This window comes from Molothrus aeneus, chromosome 16 (genome assembly GCF_037042795.1).
Source record: "Molothrus aeneus isolate 106 chromosome 16, BPBGC_Maene_1.0, whole genome shotgun sequence".
Classification (NCBI taxonomy): domain Eukaryota; kingdom Metazoa; phylum Chordata; class Aves; order Passeriformes; family Icteridae; genus Molothrus; species Molothrus aeneus.
This window is the reverse complement of record NC_089661.1, coordinates 15645647-15665318: the sequence shown is the minus strand read 5'-3', so window position 1 is coordinate 15665318 and position 19672 is coordinate 15645647. Positions and strand designations below refer to the sequence as shown.

Here is a 19672-nt window from a genome sequence, read left to right as displayed (position 1 = left end):
TGTCACCGCACTGCTTCTCTAGCAGAAATCAATGCAGAATCTTCCTTCTGCTTTTAGTAGAGATTTAATTTGAAAATCGGTTCTTACGTTGAGAGTATACGTTGAAAGTCTGTACTGGTGCTGATAGTATAAAGTTATCATCTGAGTTTATGTCTTGGTGGCCTCCTTTCCAAGAACTCCCTCCACGGGGCGTTTGTTTTCCTTGGAGCCCACACAGCCCAGGGCAGGTGTGCCAGCTAATAAAGCCCAAGGAGGAGATTTTTAATAGGTTTGTTTTGCTATTAAAGAGGGAACAACTTCCTAACCGACCTTGTGCTCTCGTTCCCATTTCACGTGAATCAATGGATGTTTGATGTTGTTGAGGGATTACTGGCATTCCCTGTTTGCACGTGTCGGCCCCCAGCTCCAAATCCCGGGTGGAATGTGGAGCAATCCGGGCTGTACCGGGCAGGATCAGCAGCTCGGGGTGCTTTGTGCTCCCGGGCCAGCTGCAGAGCAATGCAGGGCAGCGTGGAGCCAGGGTGGGGAGCCTGGCCCTGACCTTTGCCCGGCTGCTGGGGTGTGGTGTCCGGGCAGTTCCTGCCCCACACCTGTGCCACGGACTCTGGGGTGCCCTGGGCACGCAGGGTTGGGGCAGCCTGGTTTCGCTGAAGTGCTGACACTGCTCTCGTTGGTTTCCATTAAAAATTACACTGCTGTCTTTGGTTTTCATTAAAAGCTGCAGAAATGACACCGAGTCATTTGGTTTTACACGTTTGGCATTCATTAGTGATGACTATTTCGTATTGCTCACCTGCTGCTCACATTTCATGTGCTGGTCAAGCATTCCTGTAGTCACCAGGGCCTTATTTTGTTCCCCAGAGTAAAATCCCATAGCAGGGAGGCTTTTAACAGGTTTCACGTCCAGGTATCAGGGCTGAGGCTTTTGGATTTGGTTTGAGAAGCACTGCAGGGCTCATGAAGACACGAGAGACGTTCAGCAGGACCCTACAGGCAGTAGGATATGTTGGATATGTGTTCTGTTGAGCTGGGGAACCCGTTTGTTGGTTTTTTACACTGGGATGGAATGGGGGGGTCAGGAGGCTCCCTGTGGGTGTGTGAATGCCTGCAGGGGTGGTGGCTCCGTGTTCCAGGGCCCTGCACCGTGGGCAGCCCTGCAGGGAAGGAGCTGCTGCCAGGAGAAGCAGTGCTGGGAGGAATTGGGGATCTGTGTGAGGGGTCCATCCCCTGGGGCTGATCCCTGCCTGGCTGCTGCAGCTCCTGGTGCTGTGTTGGGAAGGGCTGTCCCCTCCTGCCCTGCTTTTCTCTCCCTCTGAGGTTCCTGGGCTGTGGGAGAGCAGCCAGGTTCCCCTGGGGGTGTTGCCTTATGAGGGGCTGTGTGAGTGCAGGGAGGAATGACACTGCCCTTCTTCCAGCCAGCTTCCAGGGCTGCCATCCTGGGCCTTGCACCCCAAATATCACACCTGGCATCAGGGAAGTAGCACCTCAATATGGGAAATCAGAAAGGACGGGCAAGAGCTCCATCAAAGCTGAGGAATGGCATTTATGAGAAGGCTGTGAGTCCACAGATGGAATTATATGGAGTTATGAAATACATGTAGGAAACTAATTAAAGAGGGGATTAGCTCAGTGGAACAGGATTCCACAATAATTAATAGATGTGTTAAATATTTTGCAGCAATTATCTCATGGATGTTCTTGGCTGCCTTAAGTGTTCAATCTGCTGCTGAGGACTTTATATTTCATATATTGGACAGATTTGTTGTCAGTGCTGCTGAAGGGAGCAGCACAAGCCCTGGGAAACCTAAAGAGTGAAATATCAGCGCTTGGGCAGGGTGACTGAGACACAGCCTGGCACTGGAGGTGGCTCCACACGGTGATCTCAGGGCAGGCTTAGCTGGAGGAGTGGACTGGGAGTCCTGGTGTGTGTTGGTGCTCATGGCATCCTAAAGGCTCTCACATCCAGTCAGGATAATTCCCAAAAAGCAGGGCTGGGACCTGCAGGTGAGCAGAGGCAGGGCTGGCCAGGAAATCATCAGTTCCACATCAGCTGAATTAATGCAATGCCATCAATGGCATCTTGCCCACAATGGGCACAGGGCTGATCACCCAGAGAAACCAGCTCAGAGCTGGCTTTATCTTGAGCTACATCCTGAATCCAGCTGCAAACAGCTGGAAGTTCAGTTAGGCTGAAAAAATTAGCTGGGGAGGGAGTGGAGGAGAAAGGAGTAACTTCAGTTCTGAGCCTCATGAATTTCAGGTGTGATTCCTTAGAGGCCACGTGCTGGGAGTGCTTTTGGTGGGATTTCTGTCCTAATTCCTCTAAAGCTTCATCTCTGTGGAGGCACAGGGCTTGTATGCGCTGGGAGCAGCTGTGTGTGCTTGGCCTGGGCACGGAGCAGTTGAGGGCTGGTTTGGGATCTCACAGGTTTGAGGAGGTGAGGTTGTTCCTTCCCTTGGGATGCTCCCTGAGCAGATCCTCACTCCAGCACCTGAGTGTTGGGCTCAGGAATTGAAATGGCATTGTGTTTGATGTCAGCAAAGTCATTCTTCACCTATCTACAAGGGCTTGTCTTGGTTTCCTTTTACCCTTTTGTAAATTACAAAGGAGACAGATTTGATTAGAAGCTTGGGAATATTCTCCTTTATAGCTGCAGTCATCCCTAATGAAAATAAATGTTCAGAGCTATTGTCATCAAAGCTTTGCACTGATACACTAATAAGCATTTGAACTACATAGCTGAGTAATTTCCATGAGGAACGAGCCCATGGAGAGGTCTGCGTGGTGCAGTTTGCTTACAGAGCTCAGGTTGGTAATTAATGACATTTCAGGCTGTGACAATCTCCAGAGCTGGGCTTCCGCCCTCTGGGGACCTGCTGCTGTTGTTGCCATCAGATTCTTTCTTCATCCTTTAGGTGCAATCCCTCAGTGCCATTCTGATTAAAAATGATTCCAGACAACTGCTGGGGAGGTTTGGCTCTGGTGAAGTCACCCAAGATCAGACAGGTGGATTTTCTTACTGCCTTTGCTGGGAGAGATACTCGATCTGCCCTGAGGCTCCTGCAGTAATTTAAACCAGGGACAGGCAGCTCTGACTAATTAGAAATCTGGAAGAGCCCAGAGAGTGCCTCAGAAGGCTCTGGTTTTATGCAAGAGGCTGACTTTCTGTAGCTTCTGTGCTCCTTTCCCACTGCTCAAATACAACTCCTTGTGTACAAATAGGTTTTTTCCAGGCCCTGCACCCATGGCATTGCTGTGACTCACCAGGAGATTTGGAACATGGCTTTTAATAGCTCGTGTCTGCATAAAAGTTACTGTGCTGAGCTATATTTAGTGTTTCTTCAAGCCACTTGGCAATGTCCGAGTCTTGAGTTGGAACTGGAGTTGTAACATAATTATTACATTAAAGCAAGTTACGTTAAAGTGCCTGATACTGAAATATTGTACAAGGAGGAGCTGCCTACATTTATCTGTACATGGAAAACCTGCTGGAAAGCAATCATTTCTAGTAATACTTCATGGAAAATGTGGATGGTACAAATTATTCCTTTTTTTTTTCCTGCTAAAGCATTATCCTTGATTCTTGTCTTTCCCAGAACTGCTCTGCCTGTTGTTACTTTAGGAAGGTTTTTCTGCTTCTTCACGTTGTGTTGATAGTACTTTGAAACTCACTTTTTCAGGTGTCCAGGGTGGTAAAACAGGAGTGCATCCATCTCCCTCAACACTTCCATCAATATAACATTAACTGTACACTGCCATTTAATAGCAAAGAATTTCTTTAATGTTTTCCTGGTTTTGTGAGGGGGAAAGCAATTGAGTATGACCCCAGTACTTGAAAATTTCTGGCTCACCCAAACATCCTTTAATAGAAGTTAAACCTGCTGAGTGTTATTTACTTGCACTGCTCGTTGTGTTTGGCAGAGGTATTTGAAGAAGTGGTAAGCAGGGTTGGAATATTTCATATTTACAGGGAGTTTGCAGGTTGGCATTTGTCTCCATCGGAGTGCTCATGAAAAGAAAAATCTCATTTCAGTGTTTATAATCGTTATCTTAAGCATTTCCTGTTTATCTCCAAATGAAGTTCCAGGTCTCTAATTAGGAAATTGCATTAGATCTTTCTGGATGGCAGCTGAATGCAATGATGGGTTTAAAGGAGTCTGAGTGGATTTAATTAGGGGGATGCTGGGGCAGGGTTTGGGGCTGCAGGTCAGGCCCTGGTGGGAGCAGGGCGTGGGCAATGACAGCCCAGGGATCACTGCTGGCATAAGCATCTGGGCATGGGGCTGTGGACAGGAGCTGCACTGGGGGCTCTGCACAGGCACAACACTCAGCCAAGTGGAGTTTCCATGTGGGGTGGGAGCAGGGAAAGGAGCTCAGTTACCCCAGCGGGCTCAACAAAGTCTCCATATCGCTGCATTTATCTGTTTCCTGCACCCTTTGGGGACCTGTGATACAATGGAATGGCTTGTGCAGCTTGGGAGTTGGATTTTTCTAGCAGGACAAGGTTCCAATTATAGAAAAGCAGCTATTCTGTGTTTGGGGGTGCTGCTTGTGGTGAGACTTGGCACCCATGGGGGGTTTGGGACTGTGTTATCACAGTCATAGACCACAGGTTATAGGAGTAATTCCAGAAATGGATGTTAGAAGTTGGATCCAAGCTGTGTCTAGGTTGAATTTTATGAGCATGTCTGTTCATCCCATTGGTTCATGTCCCCTTCAAAGCACATTGCTGAAGCCAAAGGAAAAAATCACCTGAATGTACTGAAGGTGAGGACTTTGTAGTGAGTTTACTCCAGTGTTCAGCCGTGGTGGAGAGCCTGGGGTGACCTGTGAGGCTGAGCTGCTGGATTGCTGTGCTGGAACCCTGCTAGGACCAGAGGTTCCACCTGTAAATGGGGAAGAAAACAATGTATGCTGGCCTGGTTCTGGTGTTTCCTTTAGGTTTTGTAAAGGCAGTGAGTTTATCAGGATCTTGTAATTCCTCATGGGCCAAGATGATCTCATGTTTAAAGTCCAGGTCATGAAGAATCCTGAAGATTAGACGCTGCAGAAATGACGTTGTGTTTTTAAGGAACTTCTCTCTCGTAGCCTTACAAGGGCAGCAGCAGGTTTGAAATCAATGAGTAAGTGGTTGCTCAGCCCTCAGTCTGAAAGGCTCATGGCTTGTGATGTGCTTCCAGACCACATGAAACCTGGGAATGCCTTGCCCAGCTCCAGAGGCGGTGCCAGGGCAGGGTGTGATGCCCGGGGATCCCGTGGGTGGCATTTCCCACCTGTGTGTCCCCAGCTCTGAGCCAGGGGTGCCATCTGACAGCACCATGGCCTCAGTGTCCCCCCTGACCCGGGGGTGCCATTCCCCTGGCCTGTCACTGCAGGCCCTCGTGAACAGTCTGTCCCCCTCTTCCTCATCAGCTCTTTCAGGTGCTGGAAGACCACAATTAGGTCAGCCCAAAGCTCCTCTTTCCCAGAGAGAACTAAGCAACAAACCAAATTTTGTTTACTTGAATGATAAATTGTTGTGAATTCCAGTAGGAACCAGCTAGAGCCTGCTGGTGAAAAGAAAAAAGTAACTATATAACTTTGAACTTTGTGTCCCACTTGTGTGTCAGGTGCTGAGTGGGCAGTGGGTAAAATACTTGAGATTTTTGTTGCAGAAAAAGAAATTAAAAGATTCCAAGCTGGGGGATTTGGGTAGCATTAGATGTCTTCTTGCATGCATGTCCTCTTCTTTGGCTGTGTTTGAGCTGCTGCTTGATGAAGCAGATGAGAGGGCTGATAAAATATTCACAATCCAGACAGACACCCCGGGATCTGCTCTGCTGCAGCAGCTCGGGCTCCCTGCTCAGACAGTGTGAAGATAAAGGCAGCCTCTGTCTCGAGAAAGCCTGGCTTGCAATGCCTTAAAATGAAGAATAAAGGGTTCTCTTTCTGTACAGGTGACTGCCAGGGGGTTCCAGGAGGGTTTGAGGTGCAGGGCAGCAGGAAGGGCAGTGCCAGAGCTGGCACGCTGTGCTCTGCCACAGCACGAAACCAGAGCCTGAGTCACCATTCCTGGCTGGAGCTGCTGGGGGAGTGGGAAGGGATGTTGTGCAAGGGGGTTAGGTGCATCCAGGGTGCAGGCTTTGGTGTCTGACACAACAGCAGCATCGGGAGGGAGAGGTACCCCTGGGTCTGCTTTAGTGGCAGTGGCTCAGCTGGAGGCACAGGAGGCGCCTCTTTCCCTCCTGATGTTTATTCATAGAAACAAAGTAATCCCCACCATGGTTGATTCCTTGATGCTCACTTGGTCTGATGGTGGTTCTTCAGAGTGAATAATTTTAGTATCATGTTATGCCCAGAGTCAAAATCTTGAAATAGTCATGATTTGATCTGCTGAAATAGCCAGAGGTGATGTAAGAGTCTGTTCCAGCCTGATGCTGTAATGGGATACACTTGGAATTGATGAAGGCAAATGTATTTCTTAGACACTTGCATGTTATTTTAAGGTTATGATAATGGATCTGTGGCCAGAGCTGCTTGTTAGAGGTCGTTGTATTAGCAATGATGAAATGCCAACAACAGGATCTTTCTAGGAAGGGGTTAAATGAAAAGTGTCTTTGTGTGCTAGAAATGTTTTCTAATACTCTGCACAGTTTCTAGAAAGAAAAGAATTGTGACTTCAGTGAAGTAGGTCTGATTTTCAGCATTTAGGAGAGCCTCCAGCCCACAGCACTGGGCCCTGTCTGAGGCAGCAGTTGGCTGTGGCACAGCTCTGACCTGAAACCAGGGCAGTCTGATTAAACACCAGTTCAACTGGGTAAGGAAGTCTGATTTCAGTAATTCAGAGCCAGGTGCCTTCACAGCATTGCTGGTGACATACCAAGTGATTTGGATGGATTACTGTACCAGATTCCATTTTCAGGCTGTTTGACTGTCGTAGGTACCAGTCTGGAAGGCTAAACTTGACCCTTAGTCTCTTCCAACCCAAACCCTTCCAGGACTCTGTGGTTTTTGATTAAAATTTATTCCTTAGGAAGCAAATAGCCGTGGATCCTTGGAGCTGGAAGCTGCTGTTCCATGGCTGATCCACAGGACAGTCGGGATCCTTGTGCAATTCCCACCAGGAAACAGCTCCTCGAGCCTGGGCCAGCTGGGTGAGGTCAGCAGAGCTCCTCTGGCTGAGGTGGAGCCTCTTTTCCTGGACAGGGATTGTGTCTGCTGGAGTTACTGCACTGCAGAGAGCCAGGGACATCCCGGGGTGACTGCAGGGCAGCGAATCAACGGGGTGCAGAATGGCCACAGGGCTTTGGGGCTCAAGAGAGGAGCAGTGTTTCCTTCTGTCCTGCAGATTGTCCTGTGCTCCACGTTGCTGCAGTGGATTTTTTGTATACGTAACCTCGCTGGTTTCTCAGGATCCCAGTGATGCTTCCAGAGTGAAATTTAAAATTTTTTAAAGGAAAAGTGGTAGCTTGTACAGCTGAATATTGCACAGACAAGGTAGGTCATGGTGAGAGCTGAAAATGCTGTCGTACACACATCCTCTGTGTTTAAAGGTAAGAAAGCTGCTTTAGGCAGTGACAGGAAAGTTAATTTCAAAGGTGGGCTGTTTTTTAGAAGATAAATTGTCCTGCAGGCAGTTTGAAAAGTCACAGCTGAGATATGGCTGTGGCAAATACAGCAGTTACTCAAATGCAGACTCTTCACATATAAATATCAAGCAATTGTTAGGAAACGTCAATCCTCAGATTAAAAATTCCATTTTCTGTAGGAAACGAAGCTGATAAAAACCTGATATTCTTGCACAGAGAAATCAGTGTGTGAGCTGAGCTTGCAGCTTCTCTTTGGGTTGAGCAGGGAGCTGCTGTGCCCTGCTGCAGAGTGGTTTCACAGCAGATTAAGTGTTCCGAGCTGCTGGGCTTTGTGGGACAGCACAGCCAGCTAAAGTAATCCTGCTTTTGTAACAGCAGGTCCAGGCGTGTGTGCGAGGGCAGGATCATAAACCCCGGTTAGAGTGAGGCTCCTGCTTTCCTCAGACGGGCAGGGGCTGGGTTTCAGTGGCAGGGTGGCAGTGGGAGCCCTGGCGCTGGCTCTGGCTCTGTGTGTGCTGTGTCCAGGCAACGCGAGAGCAGCAGAGCAGGAGCCCTGTGGGATCCCGGGGATGCCTCACCTCCTCCTCCTCCTCCTGCAGAAACACAATCAAGGGCTCAGCCATTAATTGTTAATCAGGAAATCAGCGCAAAGGCTCCCTTGTGAAACCGTGGGCATAGGGAATAGTGCCTGGTTTGTCCCCAGCTGACTTTGCATAACTTCAGATCCCGGATTCCCTTGCAGCCTTTTTGCTGTTATTTCAATGCTTCCAGCTCCTTTTTGCAGCCTGACTTTCTATTCCTGCTTCATTGTTCTGCCTTTTCTGCATTTCCTTGTTTTGCTTCTTGTGTTGATTCAGTTTGGTTCCTTCTCCAAGGCTTTCTCTTGCCAGTTTTGTGAATCCCCAAACTTAAAATAGATCAGGCTGGGCAATACATTAAAAAAGAACAGTGTTTTACCTTTGGTGAAATAATAATTTCTGGACTGGAGTTTTTTGATATTTATGCAAGACTGGAGCCGCTGAATCCCTGGGTGCCCTGTGCCAGGGCCTCACCCCCTTCCCAGGGAAGAACTCACTTTTTAATATCTAATCTAAACCTATTCGCTGTCAGTGTGAAGCCATTCCCCCTTGTCTTGTCAAAGTTTTTAAAAAAAGGAACCAGATACACAAAAAACACCCAGGGTTTTTTCAGCAGTTCAGTGAATTTTGTTCATTCCTGTAGTGCATATTTTTCCTATTCAGACATGTCTGTCCTGTAGAAAGCTTGTCAGTGGAAAAGGCTGTGCTGCTTCTTGGAGCCCTTTCCAGCAATTGACAATGCAAGACTTCTGGGAAAAGAAATCATGACGCTCAAAAATGTCTTGAGTCTGTGCTAATCCACCTGCCTCATGGCTGGAGTGGAAATCGGGATCTGTTTGGAAGTTCAGGAGATGTTGGAGGGTGTTTTGGTAGTTTTTAAAGTTCCCTTTTCACATGTGGAGGAGTTCTCATGTCAGCAGGTGGTTTGGCAAGGGGACTGCACTCACTCAACTGTACAAGCTCCCAAAGGCACTGGGGGAGTCTCTGAGCCCTCCTGCGATCCCCAGCTCTGGGCTCTGCTCACACCTGTGGCTGCCTCGGTGCCCAGAGCCCTGCCAGCCTGATTGCAGCTGCCCTTCCCTTTGTCCCAGCCCCTGGAGCTCACCCCTCTGGCCACCTGAGAATGGGAAATGCCTCTTCTGGCAGCCAGGCCAGTCCCGGAGCTGCTGGCAGTGGGGATGCTCCTGCTGGGGCAGGGAGCGGGAGGACACAGCCCCTTGTGGCAGCAGCTCTGCCAGCTGATGTCACCTCCTGGGAATGCAGTGTCAGCCCCAGGGTGCAGTTCCATTATCAGTTTAAGCTGATCTTAAGTGGCTGCTGTTGCTGAAAGGGACAGATTTCCCTGTCCCTATTGTCCCTATCCAGCGTGTCCTGGTGCTGCTGCCCAGCCGTGCCAAGCAGAGGAGCCTGGCAGCTGGGAGCAGTTTGGGGTGCAGGATGTGACTGCAGCCCGGGCAGGGAGGGCTGTGGGGAGCCCCAGCTCACATTTGGAATGGGAATGCTCCAGGCAGGGCCCTGGAGGGCTGTGGGGAGCCCCAGCTCACATTTGGGAATGGGAATGCTCCAGGCAGGGCCCTGGAGGGCTGTGGGGAGCCCCAGCTCACATCTGGGAATGGGAATGGGAATGCTCCAGGCAGGGCCCTGGAGGGCTGTGGGGAGCCCCAGCTCACATTTGGGAAGGGGAGAGCTCCAGGCAGGGCCCTGCAGGACAGAGGCTGTGGGGAGCCCTGCTCCGTGCCCTGGCCAGGCCCTGGCACACACCTGGGTGCCTGCAGGGCCCAGGTGAGCAGCCCTGGCCAGGTGCTGGCCCCCAGGTGCTGCAGGATCATTTCTTGCTCCTGGTGCCCAGGTTAAATTTCACCTGGAGCTGCTGCTGTGGCCCAAAGCACAGGAATCCCTGTTCTGGCAGCACCTGCTGCTTTGTTGGCACTCAGGGGTTGTAAAATTACACCTGACATTCAGGAATAACAATTCAGGAATTATTTAGATTGCTTTCTGGACTGTGTCTTATAGCAGAACTGTACCCAGCTAATTTGACATGAATGATTCTGCATAAGTAAGAGGTTGTTCTTGCTTGGGAGAGACCTTGTGTGAGAATAAACTTTTAAATGTAAATAAATACCTGGCAGTTAAATATTAAAAGCAGTTACCAAGACGTGGTATGGAGTGTGTGTGCCTTTTCTTAAAATAAATTATGTTAATAAACTGGCATGTTTGGAAAGCTCAAGTTCTGTAGTAAAGTATAGCATAAGAAATGCAGATTGTAGTACTGAAGGGGGAAAAAGCAAAGCATAGGAAATACATCATCATTTGATAAGCTACACCAGAAACTTTAAAAAGTTTGTCTCGGTTTCTTTGGGGTTTTTTGGTCACTAATTTATGACAGCTTGTCATAGGACTTTTTTCTTTGGGGAACAAAACATGAGACCACCACTGGATTTTAGCAGTTAGAAAGTTAATCCCCTGCAGCAGCACTTCACCTTTCCTTCAGAAGCTGTTAATAGTTTCACCAGTCAAATGCACATTGTAAAAGAAGTCACATTGTTATTTGCCTGACAGAGGTTTGGGGTTTTTCAAAGTCAAAAAGAATACGGGGGAGAGCTTTAATAGCTGTGACTTTGTCCTGGGTATGGAATAGGAGCTCAGCAGTCAGTGTTTGGTTTGCTGGGATAGCAGGTGATGGGAAGCAATTGGATTTACAATTTACTGAATTGTAAATCTGTATTTGTACCCTGAGGATTAAAGCTGTTGGACTCCTCAGGCTGCTCACTGAAACATGGCTTCCTTCCCTCAAACAAAACTGCTGCAAATGGGCTTCTGCTTTTAACCACAGTTGTATTTCTGCCTGTAGAAAGTTCAGCTCAAATTCATGTCAGATCTGCAGTGCTGTGGCTCAGGGTGATCAGCCCGGCTTTGCTGGACTGAAGCCACCAGTGCTTTTGGTGGAGCTCTCAAGGTGTGATGTTAAAACCACTCAGAGTGTGTTTCACAGGGAGGGGCTGTGCAGGGCCTTGCTGCAGTGCCTGTCCCTCCCAGAGTGGCCTGAAAATGGGATTTGGCTTGAGCTGTGCTTGTTCTCCAGGGCTAAATTTACTGCCTGGCTCCGGAGCCCAGCCTTGGATACATTTCACCAGGCAGGAATTCCAATCCCCTCCTGTGCAGAGCCTGTCCTGGGTTTCCCTGCCCTGCTCAGGAGCTCCCTGCTCTCCTGCCAAGATGATTATCTGCTCCCTGCAGCCTGCTCTGCTCTCCACAGCACACAGCAGCTCCCACTCCAGGGCTCAGCTGGGAGAGGTCCGAGCTGAGCTGGCACACTGAGTGACCAGGCACAGATCATAAAGAAGGAAGGCAAAGCAGCAGAAATCTTTCTTTGCCCACTCCCTGAGGCCTGGGCTGTAGTTGTGCAGCTCTGAGGTGTTTGGATCACTGAAATGATTTGGAGGTGTTGCACCATTTTTAAAGCACTTGTAAAGGATGGGAAGCACAGGAGCTGCAGCTGGTGGGTGAGCTCCAGAACAGCAGCCTTTGGTGGGATTTCTGCATCACTGAAACATCTGTGGTCACCAGATATACAGTTAAATCAATATTAATGCATGCACAGAAGCTTACATTTTTAATTGGGGTGAAAAATGAGAATAGGAGGCAAACTAAAAGTCCTGCTGGTGGCTGGTTGTGGTGTTCCCTAAATACTAATACTGAGAGTGAGTGGTGACTAGCACCTGACCGTGTTCTCCGAGTTATTTTTGAACAGTTGAAACCCACTTCAGAATGTTGATGTTTACCTTGGGTCCTGCTGGTTTCCATTCAAAAATTAGCCTGAGGTCAAACAGGCAGGAGTGACTCGGTCCTGAAACACCTTGGAGTTGTATTTTCTGTGGAGTTTGTCTTGGTGAGTGTTAGAAAAGCAAACCTCTTTGAAGGGAAATTGTCATCTAATTCTGGATCCCTTGTTTTGGAGCAGAGCTGCTGATTCTTTCATTTTTCCTGGCAGCAAGTGCTGCCTATTGTATGTGGAAGGCAGGCAGGATGTGCTGCCAGCCCGCCAAGGTGCTCGGTGTTACCTCACCAGAGGCTGGCCTGGTTCCTCCTGGTAACAAACACAGCTTTGTTTGAGGGAAAACCACCCAGCAGGGAAGGCTGGCTGTAATTCTGTCTCCAGCTTGGGGCGGGTGTCTCCTTGCTCCCACTGAAACCTTTCCAGGCTTGAGGAGTTGTCCCTGCCCTGCCATGGCATCACCTCTGCCAGGGCCCCCGCCCTGCCCGGCTGCTGGGTGAGTCAGGCTCTGTCTCCAGGGTGACATTTCAACTGAGTCACTTCTGCTGCTGCCACTGGCCAGGCCTTCGTGGCTCATGTGGCAGGTTAGCTCTCCTTCCTTCCTTCCAGCCTTTCAGGAGTGTGGATTCTACAGAGTCCTGGGATGGCTTGGGGTGGAAGGGACCTCAGAGCCCACCCAGTGCCACCCCTGCCATGGCAGGGACACCTTCCACTGTCCCAGGGGGCTCCAGCCCTGTCCAACCTGGCCTTGGACACTGCCAGGGATCCAGGGGCAGCCCCAGCTGCTCTGGGCACCTGTGCCAGGGCCTGCCCACCCTCCAGGGAGGAATTCCTTCCTGTATCTGACAGAGGGATTCCCCCAGCCCCTGTAAAATGTCTCTTGCAGTGGTTCTGTAGCTTTCACCTGCCTTGGAGATCAGCCCTGCTTCAGTCCTGATGCCCCAGTGATGGGCACGACCAGGGGGCTCTCAGATACTCCTTAGATGAAACATTATACATGAAAATGTAAATTCTTTCCTGGTGGAAGATAAACACTTTTGTCTCAGGAATTCCCACCTGCTCTTTCCAGATGTGCAGAGAAGACTTCTGGCCTGGAAGTGTGAAGGAGCTGCAGAATGACCAAGACATTTTGGGGACAAATGGCTGAGTTTTTAACCTGTGGGCTGGGAGCTGTTCTGCCCACCCTGCCTGGGCCAAGCCAGGCTTTGAGCTGCAGCAGAGCCCCGTGGCTAGGCTGGGCTTCAGGCTAGGTCAAACAGAAGGGAAAAAGGGAAGGGAATTAAAAGGAATTATACCATAAAGCACTCTGACAGGAGTTCAATTAGGGGCACGTGGAATGCATTTTTAAAATGTCACAGCCAGCCAAAGTATTGTGATTAACATGTCTAGAATAAAAAGGTGCAGTCTTTCCCTGTGAAACCAATGGGATTTCTGCTTGGAGTGAGTTAAGGCCATGCCACCCACAAGTAGGAAATGGCACCAGCATTTCTGTCCCATATCCTATTCCATGCTAAGTACTGTATTTACTGTCTTGAAAAGAAAATTTGCCTGAAGAAGCAGGAGCTTTGTTAGAAATGGCAGTTCCTCAGTGTCCTGGCACCACGGGGGCACGGCTGGCTCTGCTCAGGGCCTTGGCTGAGCCTGGCAGCTGTGCTGTGCTCAGAGCCTGCCCTGCTGCCAGCCTGGGGCCGTGTGCCCAGGGGGGACCTGGGGAGCTGCTTCTGTCAAATGACAGAGTCCTGCACGAGGGGCACTGCAGGCACAGGGGCAGCTCACAGCTCTGCTCAGGACCTTGTGCTGGTTTCAGAGAGTTCAGTACTTTTATCCCCTTCTGTCATTAAGAGGATTATTATAGCCATAACAAACGATTGTTCCCTTGTGGTTTTTTTACAATCAGTCTTTTAAAAGGCACTGCTGCCTTGAGACCTCAGTGCCAGCTGGTTCATGTCAGGGTTCCTGTGGTGCAGCAGAGCAGCTCCAGCTCTCAGGGGCTCCTTCCCCAGGGGAGCAGCTCCATTCTGCTCCAGTGGAGCACAGCAGATATTTGGGGTTGGGGCACCTGAAGCCTGTGCTGTTGCTGCAGGTGGGGTGCCAGCCCTGTGTGCCCAATCCCACAGGATTCCCAGGGATTTCTTCACTGCTTCAGTTAGTTAAGGTGCAAATAAACCCTAGCAAGGGCTGAGGACAGAAGTTTAGCAGTGAAAATCTGTTCTTTTTTTTGAAGTTTGCTGCTTCCCTGATTATCTGGCAGAAGGAATTAGCATCCCTCAAAGTTGGATGGAAACTTCAAACTGGTCATACCTGTAATTCCAGGGAGACAGAGGTTAATTCCAAGGGAGACAGAGGTTAATTCCAGGGAGACAGAGGTTAATGCCAAGGGAGCCAGGTCCCTTTGATGGTTTGCTGCTTTCCCCTGTGCAGAGAGGAGATGAGCTGTGCTGCTATCACAGGGTTGAGTCTTCTCTTTCATGGTTGTGATCACTGAAAAACAACATTATTTAGTGGCTCTTTCTTGGCTTCCTTATTAAAGGTGGAATGTGGGCCTGCAGGAAGGGTGAGGTTTTCCCTGGCTGCACTTCCGAGCCTGACATCACCAGCAGGGGCTGTTCTGCTCTGCCTGGCCTGGCCCTGCTCCTGCTGCCACCCAGGGCAGGGACAGCATCCCCAGGGAGGACACCTGCATTGTGCCACTGGGGCTCTGCGTCCTGCAGAAACCAGCTCAGTTTGACAAAAATAAATACAATTATTTTGCACTTCACAGAATGATCCACAGTATGTGGGTAAGCACATTTAAACTGGGAGCAAACTTCTGCTCTGCTGGCACAGTACTGAGCCACCACCATTCACTCCAGTGGATAGAATATCCTAGGGAAAGGAAAGGAGAAACCAAACTTTGTTTAACTCTAAAGTTGTATGGAAGCTCTATTCTAATGTTTGAGGGGATTTGAATTAAAGTTGTGGTTACAGCAGAGTGGGTTATGCAGCAGTACAATATAAATATATAAATAATAAGTATAAATAATTGCTCTCTAACAGGATGTAATTTCCGTCAGACGAAATGTTTCTGTTTGGGTGGGAGAAAAGTTTATCAATCTTGTCTGTGTTTTCCTCAACAAATAAATATTACAGTGCTGTCAGAGTATTTCAGCTGCTTTTGTCTGAGTCTGGCTGAGGCTCTGAGCTTTTACCTTATTCTGGCTGCCTTAATAATTCAATTATTAATCTGGTTTTCTTAATAATTAAATTATTCATCTGCTATTAATAATTTAATTATTAAACACCTTATGGTTCACAACTAGTTGAAGCAGATAATGTGCTGTAAAATCGAATTCAAATAAATGCTTTAAAAGCACCGACCCAAACCTGAAGGAATCTTGTCCTTGGAGGCTTTTGGCACGTTCAGCTGCTGAGGGCTGATCAGGAACACGAGCTTGCTGTGCGTGCCCGGGTTTGCAGTGGGTTGTTTGACAGATTGCAGGAGCTGATAAAGGCTGGAGTAGCTGTGGGACTCTGGCAGCAGCAGGGGAAACTCTCAGAACAGGAAGAGAGTGTCCTGGAGTCCCTCCAAGTGCTCCCTGGTGTAGATGTGTAGTAACGGTGAGCGCAGGGAGGGAGAGATTGGGGAAACTGAATTTATCTTTATTTTATAGGCCTGGCAAAGGAAGACTCAGTCACTGCTAGAGCCACAGAGCCAACAACAAATAAACCTGTGTCAACATTGAACGATTTAAGTTTGTGTGAGCTGGGCTGGCAGGGGTGTGAGGTGTGTGCAGGGACAGGAGAGTGTCTGCAGCCTTTGGAAGTGCTGTTCTGTGGAAGGCAGCCTTTCCTGGGAATGCCATGGATTCTGCTGAGCTTGTCAAGCACCAGACCCTCTGGTTTAGTGCTGGGAGTTCAGCAGGATGAGGGGATGGGGGTTTCTGGTGAAGGCTGGCTGTGGGAGCTTCAGGCTGCTATCCCCACTGCTTCTGAGGGATAAAGCTCTGCAGTGCTTCAGCTCAGAGAGAGGATGGTGCCTCCCCTGTGCTTCTCATGGCTTTATATTCCTGTACACTCAGGTGCACTGGCTCAGGTTGCTTTGGGTTATTCCATGTGCAGTTGGAATCACCGTTTGGGGCTTGGTGCACTGGCTCAGTTTGCTTTGGTTTATTCCAGGTGCAGTTGGAAACAGCATTTGGGGCTTGGTGCACTGGCTCAGTTTGCTTTGGTTTATTCCAGGTGCAGTTGGAAACAGCATTTGGGGCTTGGTGCACTGGCTCAGTTTGTTTTGGGTTATTCCACATGCAGTTGGAATCAGCATTTGGGGCTTGGTGCAGTGGATTTGTGCTGCAGGGTGGGCACTCCAGGGGTGTCAGGGCTTCCCAAACCCCCTGGGACAGGTGAACATGGTGCTGTTTGCTGTCATGGCATCATAACTTGGAACTGAGCAGGTTTTGTTGGAATTGTTGAGGCAATCTGTGACCCTGAACATGCCAGTTGTCTGACAATGGTCTTTTTTCCTCCCTTAGGGCTGAGAGAACAGAGGTACTCAGTGAAGACCTGTTGCAGGTATTGTAACATGCTTCATATGTATTTTTTTAATGCTGTGATGTGTGAGCTTTCTGAGGTTTGTGGAGTACCTGGTGTGGGGAGAAATACTGCACGTGTCAGGGATGGAACCCTGGATTTTTCAGCACCTGAAAACACAGGTACATTTTGAGTAGAAAAACTCAGTTATTTCTGTTTCTGAGTGCAATCACATGGCCTGGTAGAGTGGAAGAGGAACCATTCCTGCTTTTAATGAGATGAACAGGCCTGCTGTTCCCCAGGAGCCACTGGTGCTGGTGGTGTGCCAGTCTGTCTGAGGAGGATGAGGAAACCCTGCTGGGCACAGCTGCTTTCTGTGCTCACTGCTTTCACCTGGACACATCAACTGGCCCTTAACAGAAGTGGCACAAAAATCATCCCAAGTGCTCACTAATAAAGTCTGTTACTGCTTGAAGTGAGTGTACAAACGCTTCTTGTTTAGCTGTGATACTTGTTCTCAGATTTGTCACGCTGACATCGATTTGTTTGCAGACTTGTCATCTCTGTGCAGATTTATCATCTCATCAAACACGACTTTCATGGTGGAATTTAAGCTGCAACTGTCACATTAACAAGGGTGACTGCTTCCACGGAGCAGATTTGCCTGCAGACTTGTCCCACATAGTTGTCTTCCCCTGGTTTCTCTGTGGAGGGTTTGTGAAAGGAGCACAGATCCAGGGAGGGGAGTCAGGCTGGCTGCTCCTGGACTCGAGTGTGGTGCTCATTTCTGATTCATCACAGAGCACCTCAGCCTGAGCTCAGGGCCTGCAGGTGGAGCAGGGAGGCCAGGCAGGTGGTGGAGCTGCCTCTGGTTCAGAGCTCTCCTGGTCCAGGAGGCACCTGAGGGAGTGTGCCAGCCTTCAGACATGAATTCAGCACAAATACCCAGAATTACAGAGTCCCAGACTGGTTTGGGGTGGAGGGACCTCAAAGCCCATCCAGTGCCACCCCTGCCATGGCAGGGACACCTTCCACTGTCCCAGGCTGCTCCAAGCCCTGTCCAGCCTGGCCTTGGGCACTGCCAGGGATCCATGGCAGCCCCAGCTGCTCTGGGCACCCTGTGCCAGTGTAACAGGGACCTGAAACATTTCACCCTCTTTTCAGGGGATTGCTTTATTTAAACTAAAAATCCCTTCCCAGTTTGACAGTTCTGTTCTTAGTTTCTGAGGAGGTGTGCAGCTCAGTGGCACAAAGGATGTTAAACACCTTGGTAGCCTGTGAGAGCCCAGCTGGTTTCTTGCTTAGCTGCAGAATAGTAACAAGAAGTGAAAGCCAAAAGCTCTGCTGCTTGTTGCCAAAAAAATTTTGCAAGCAAGGCTTTCCCAGGCCCCGAGCAGCCTGGCTACACCCAAGTGGAAGAATTTACTCACTTGTTTGTTTGCTCTTGGGGGCTTGAGCAGGGGCAGGAGGCTCTTATCTAACCCACGAGTTTGGAAACATGGTGCTGCTCACTTCACAAACATGGCTCACAGTTGGGCTTTTTTATATTTAGCCCAAGCTTTGCCACAGGATTGTTGCAGCCTTTTTTTGTTCTGTTTTCTGAAGGGTTGTGCTCCATTTCAAGTGTCTGTTCAGTGTGTTTCATCTGAAGACAAGGGCTATAATTCAGTGCTCAAAAGGCCTTTACAATAGCCCTGCTTTCTGGCTCGGCCCCGTGGCAGATAATAAAGCAATTGTGTGATGTTCTGTACTCTGGGGATGGCCTGAGGGGACAGACAGCGTGGCCCCTGGGTCACGTTGTCACTTCAGAGGTGGCTTGAGGGAGATTAATGTCCTTTGTGGCGTTCTTGCCATCTCTGCCCTGGAGAGCAGATCAGAGAGGAGAGGGTAGGACTGAAGTTGTGGGGTCATGTTCTGCTGTCAGTCCTCTGCCCTCTCTGCAGCTCAGGGTGCCTGGAAAGAGCCTCGGCAATGTGGGAGCTGCAGAGCTTTCCAAGGAGCCCCAGGCAGGGCTGCCCAGGCTGTGCCAGGGGCTCAGAGGTGCCTCAGCCCCAGGGTGGCACCCTGTGCTCAATGTTAGAACTGCCTGACCTCGCAAAAGGGAATTATTCTGTGACAGGAGGATGGCTTAGAATGTGGTGGTGGTGTTTGCTCCCTGGCAGGGTGGGCAGGCCCTGGCACAGGTGCCCAGAGCAGCTGGGGCTGCCCCTGCATCCCTGGCAGTGCCCAGGCCAGGCTGGACATTGGAGCAGCCTGGGGCAGTGGGAGGTGTCCCTGGCCCTGGATGGGATTGAAGGTCCCTTCCACCCTAAACTATTCCAGAATTTCATTTTGAAGATAACACAAGGGAAGTGAATAATCTTAGCTGCAGCAATAGGGTACAAACAATACCTGCTTGTTCATTGATCTCCTTATGGACTTTTCCCACCCGGATTTAATTTTGAATTTGTTGCTCCATGCTCTGTAGATAAAAGGCAGAGCCTTGTGTTCTCAGAGCAATCTCTGGGCAGTTTCTCTGCAGCTTTTTCTACCCTAATAGATTTTTACTGATCGTTTTGAGCACTTCAACTTGGGTTCATTTTGCCCTCCTGAAAATATAATAAAAGTGATTTTAGAGCTGTATGAAAAACTGGAATCTGTTCAGATTCTTTCTACAGATGAAATCTACTTTTTTTTCCCCTTGCTTTTTAAATAGAACCCATTCCAAAGGGCCTCCTGTTATTCTTGGTGAGTCATCAAAATGCAGATAAACAGCATTCTTTGGGTGCTGTGCACAGAGAGCTCAGTGCCATGAGCAGTTCTGTCCCACTGCTCATCTCTGTGTTTGTTTTTGGTGTTCTTTGAAATAAAATAGTCCAAATTCCTTGCTTTAAATCCCTTACAAGAACAGTTTATCGTGTATATATTTGTCCTATTCACAGGCTGTGTATTAAGCCATGTTTGAATTGGATGCTGATAAACAGAACTCTTGTTTGGGCTTTGACTCCTATTTTTTAATTCCATATCCCATTTGAACCTCAGTAGTCTCTCCCTGGAAATTCTGTTTTGCTCAGCATGTGGGAGCTTTGTCCTTGTGTTTAACAGCCAGGGAAGGACGTGCAGGAGGAGCTTGGAGTACAGGTTTGCACAGTGGGAAGGAGCTGTCAGATGTGTCTCCAGCACCTACTTCGCAAGGTCTCAGTGAAAATGATGAAAATGATGAGTTTTCCCACAGTTTTCTCTCTAAAGTAGTGTCTTGGGTACC

General features: G+C 49.1%; 1 protein-coding gene across 8 annotated transcripts in view; it reads left to right on the top strand.

Annotated features, from left to right (window-relative positions):
- The window catches only part of ARHGAP17 (Rho GTPase activating protein 17), a 42272-nt gene that overhangs the window by 624 nt on the left and 21976 nt on the right, over positions 1-19672 (top strand). For all 8 annotated transcript variants that reach the window (XM_066560709.1, XM_066560702.1, XM_066560708.1 and 5 more), the window contains exon 2: positions 16431-16470. In XM_066560709.1, coding sequence (XP_066416806.1) covers positions 16431-16470 — 40 coding nt within the window. The remainder of the gene's footprint in view (positions 1-16430; positions 16471-19672) is intronic.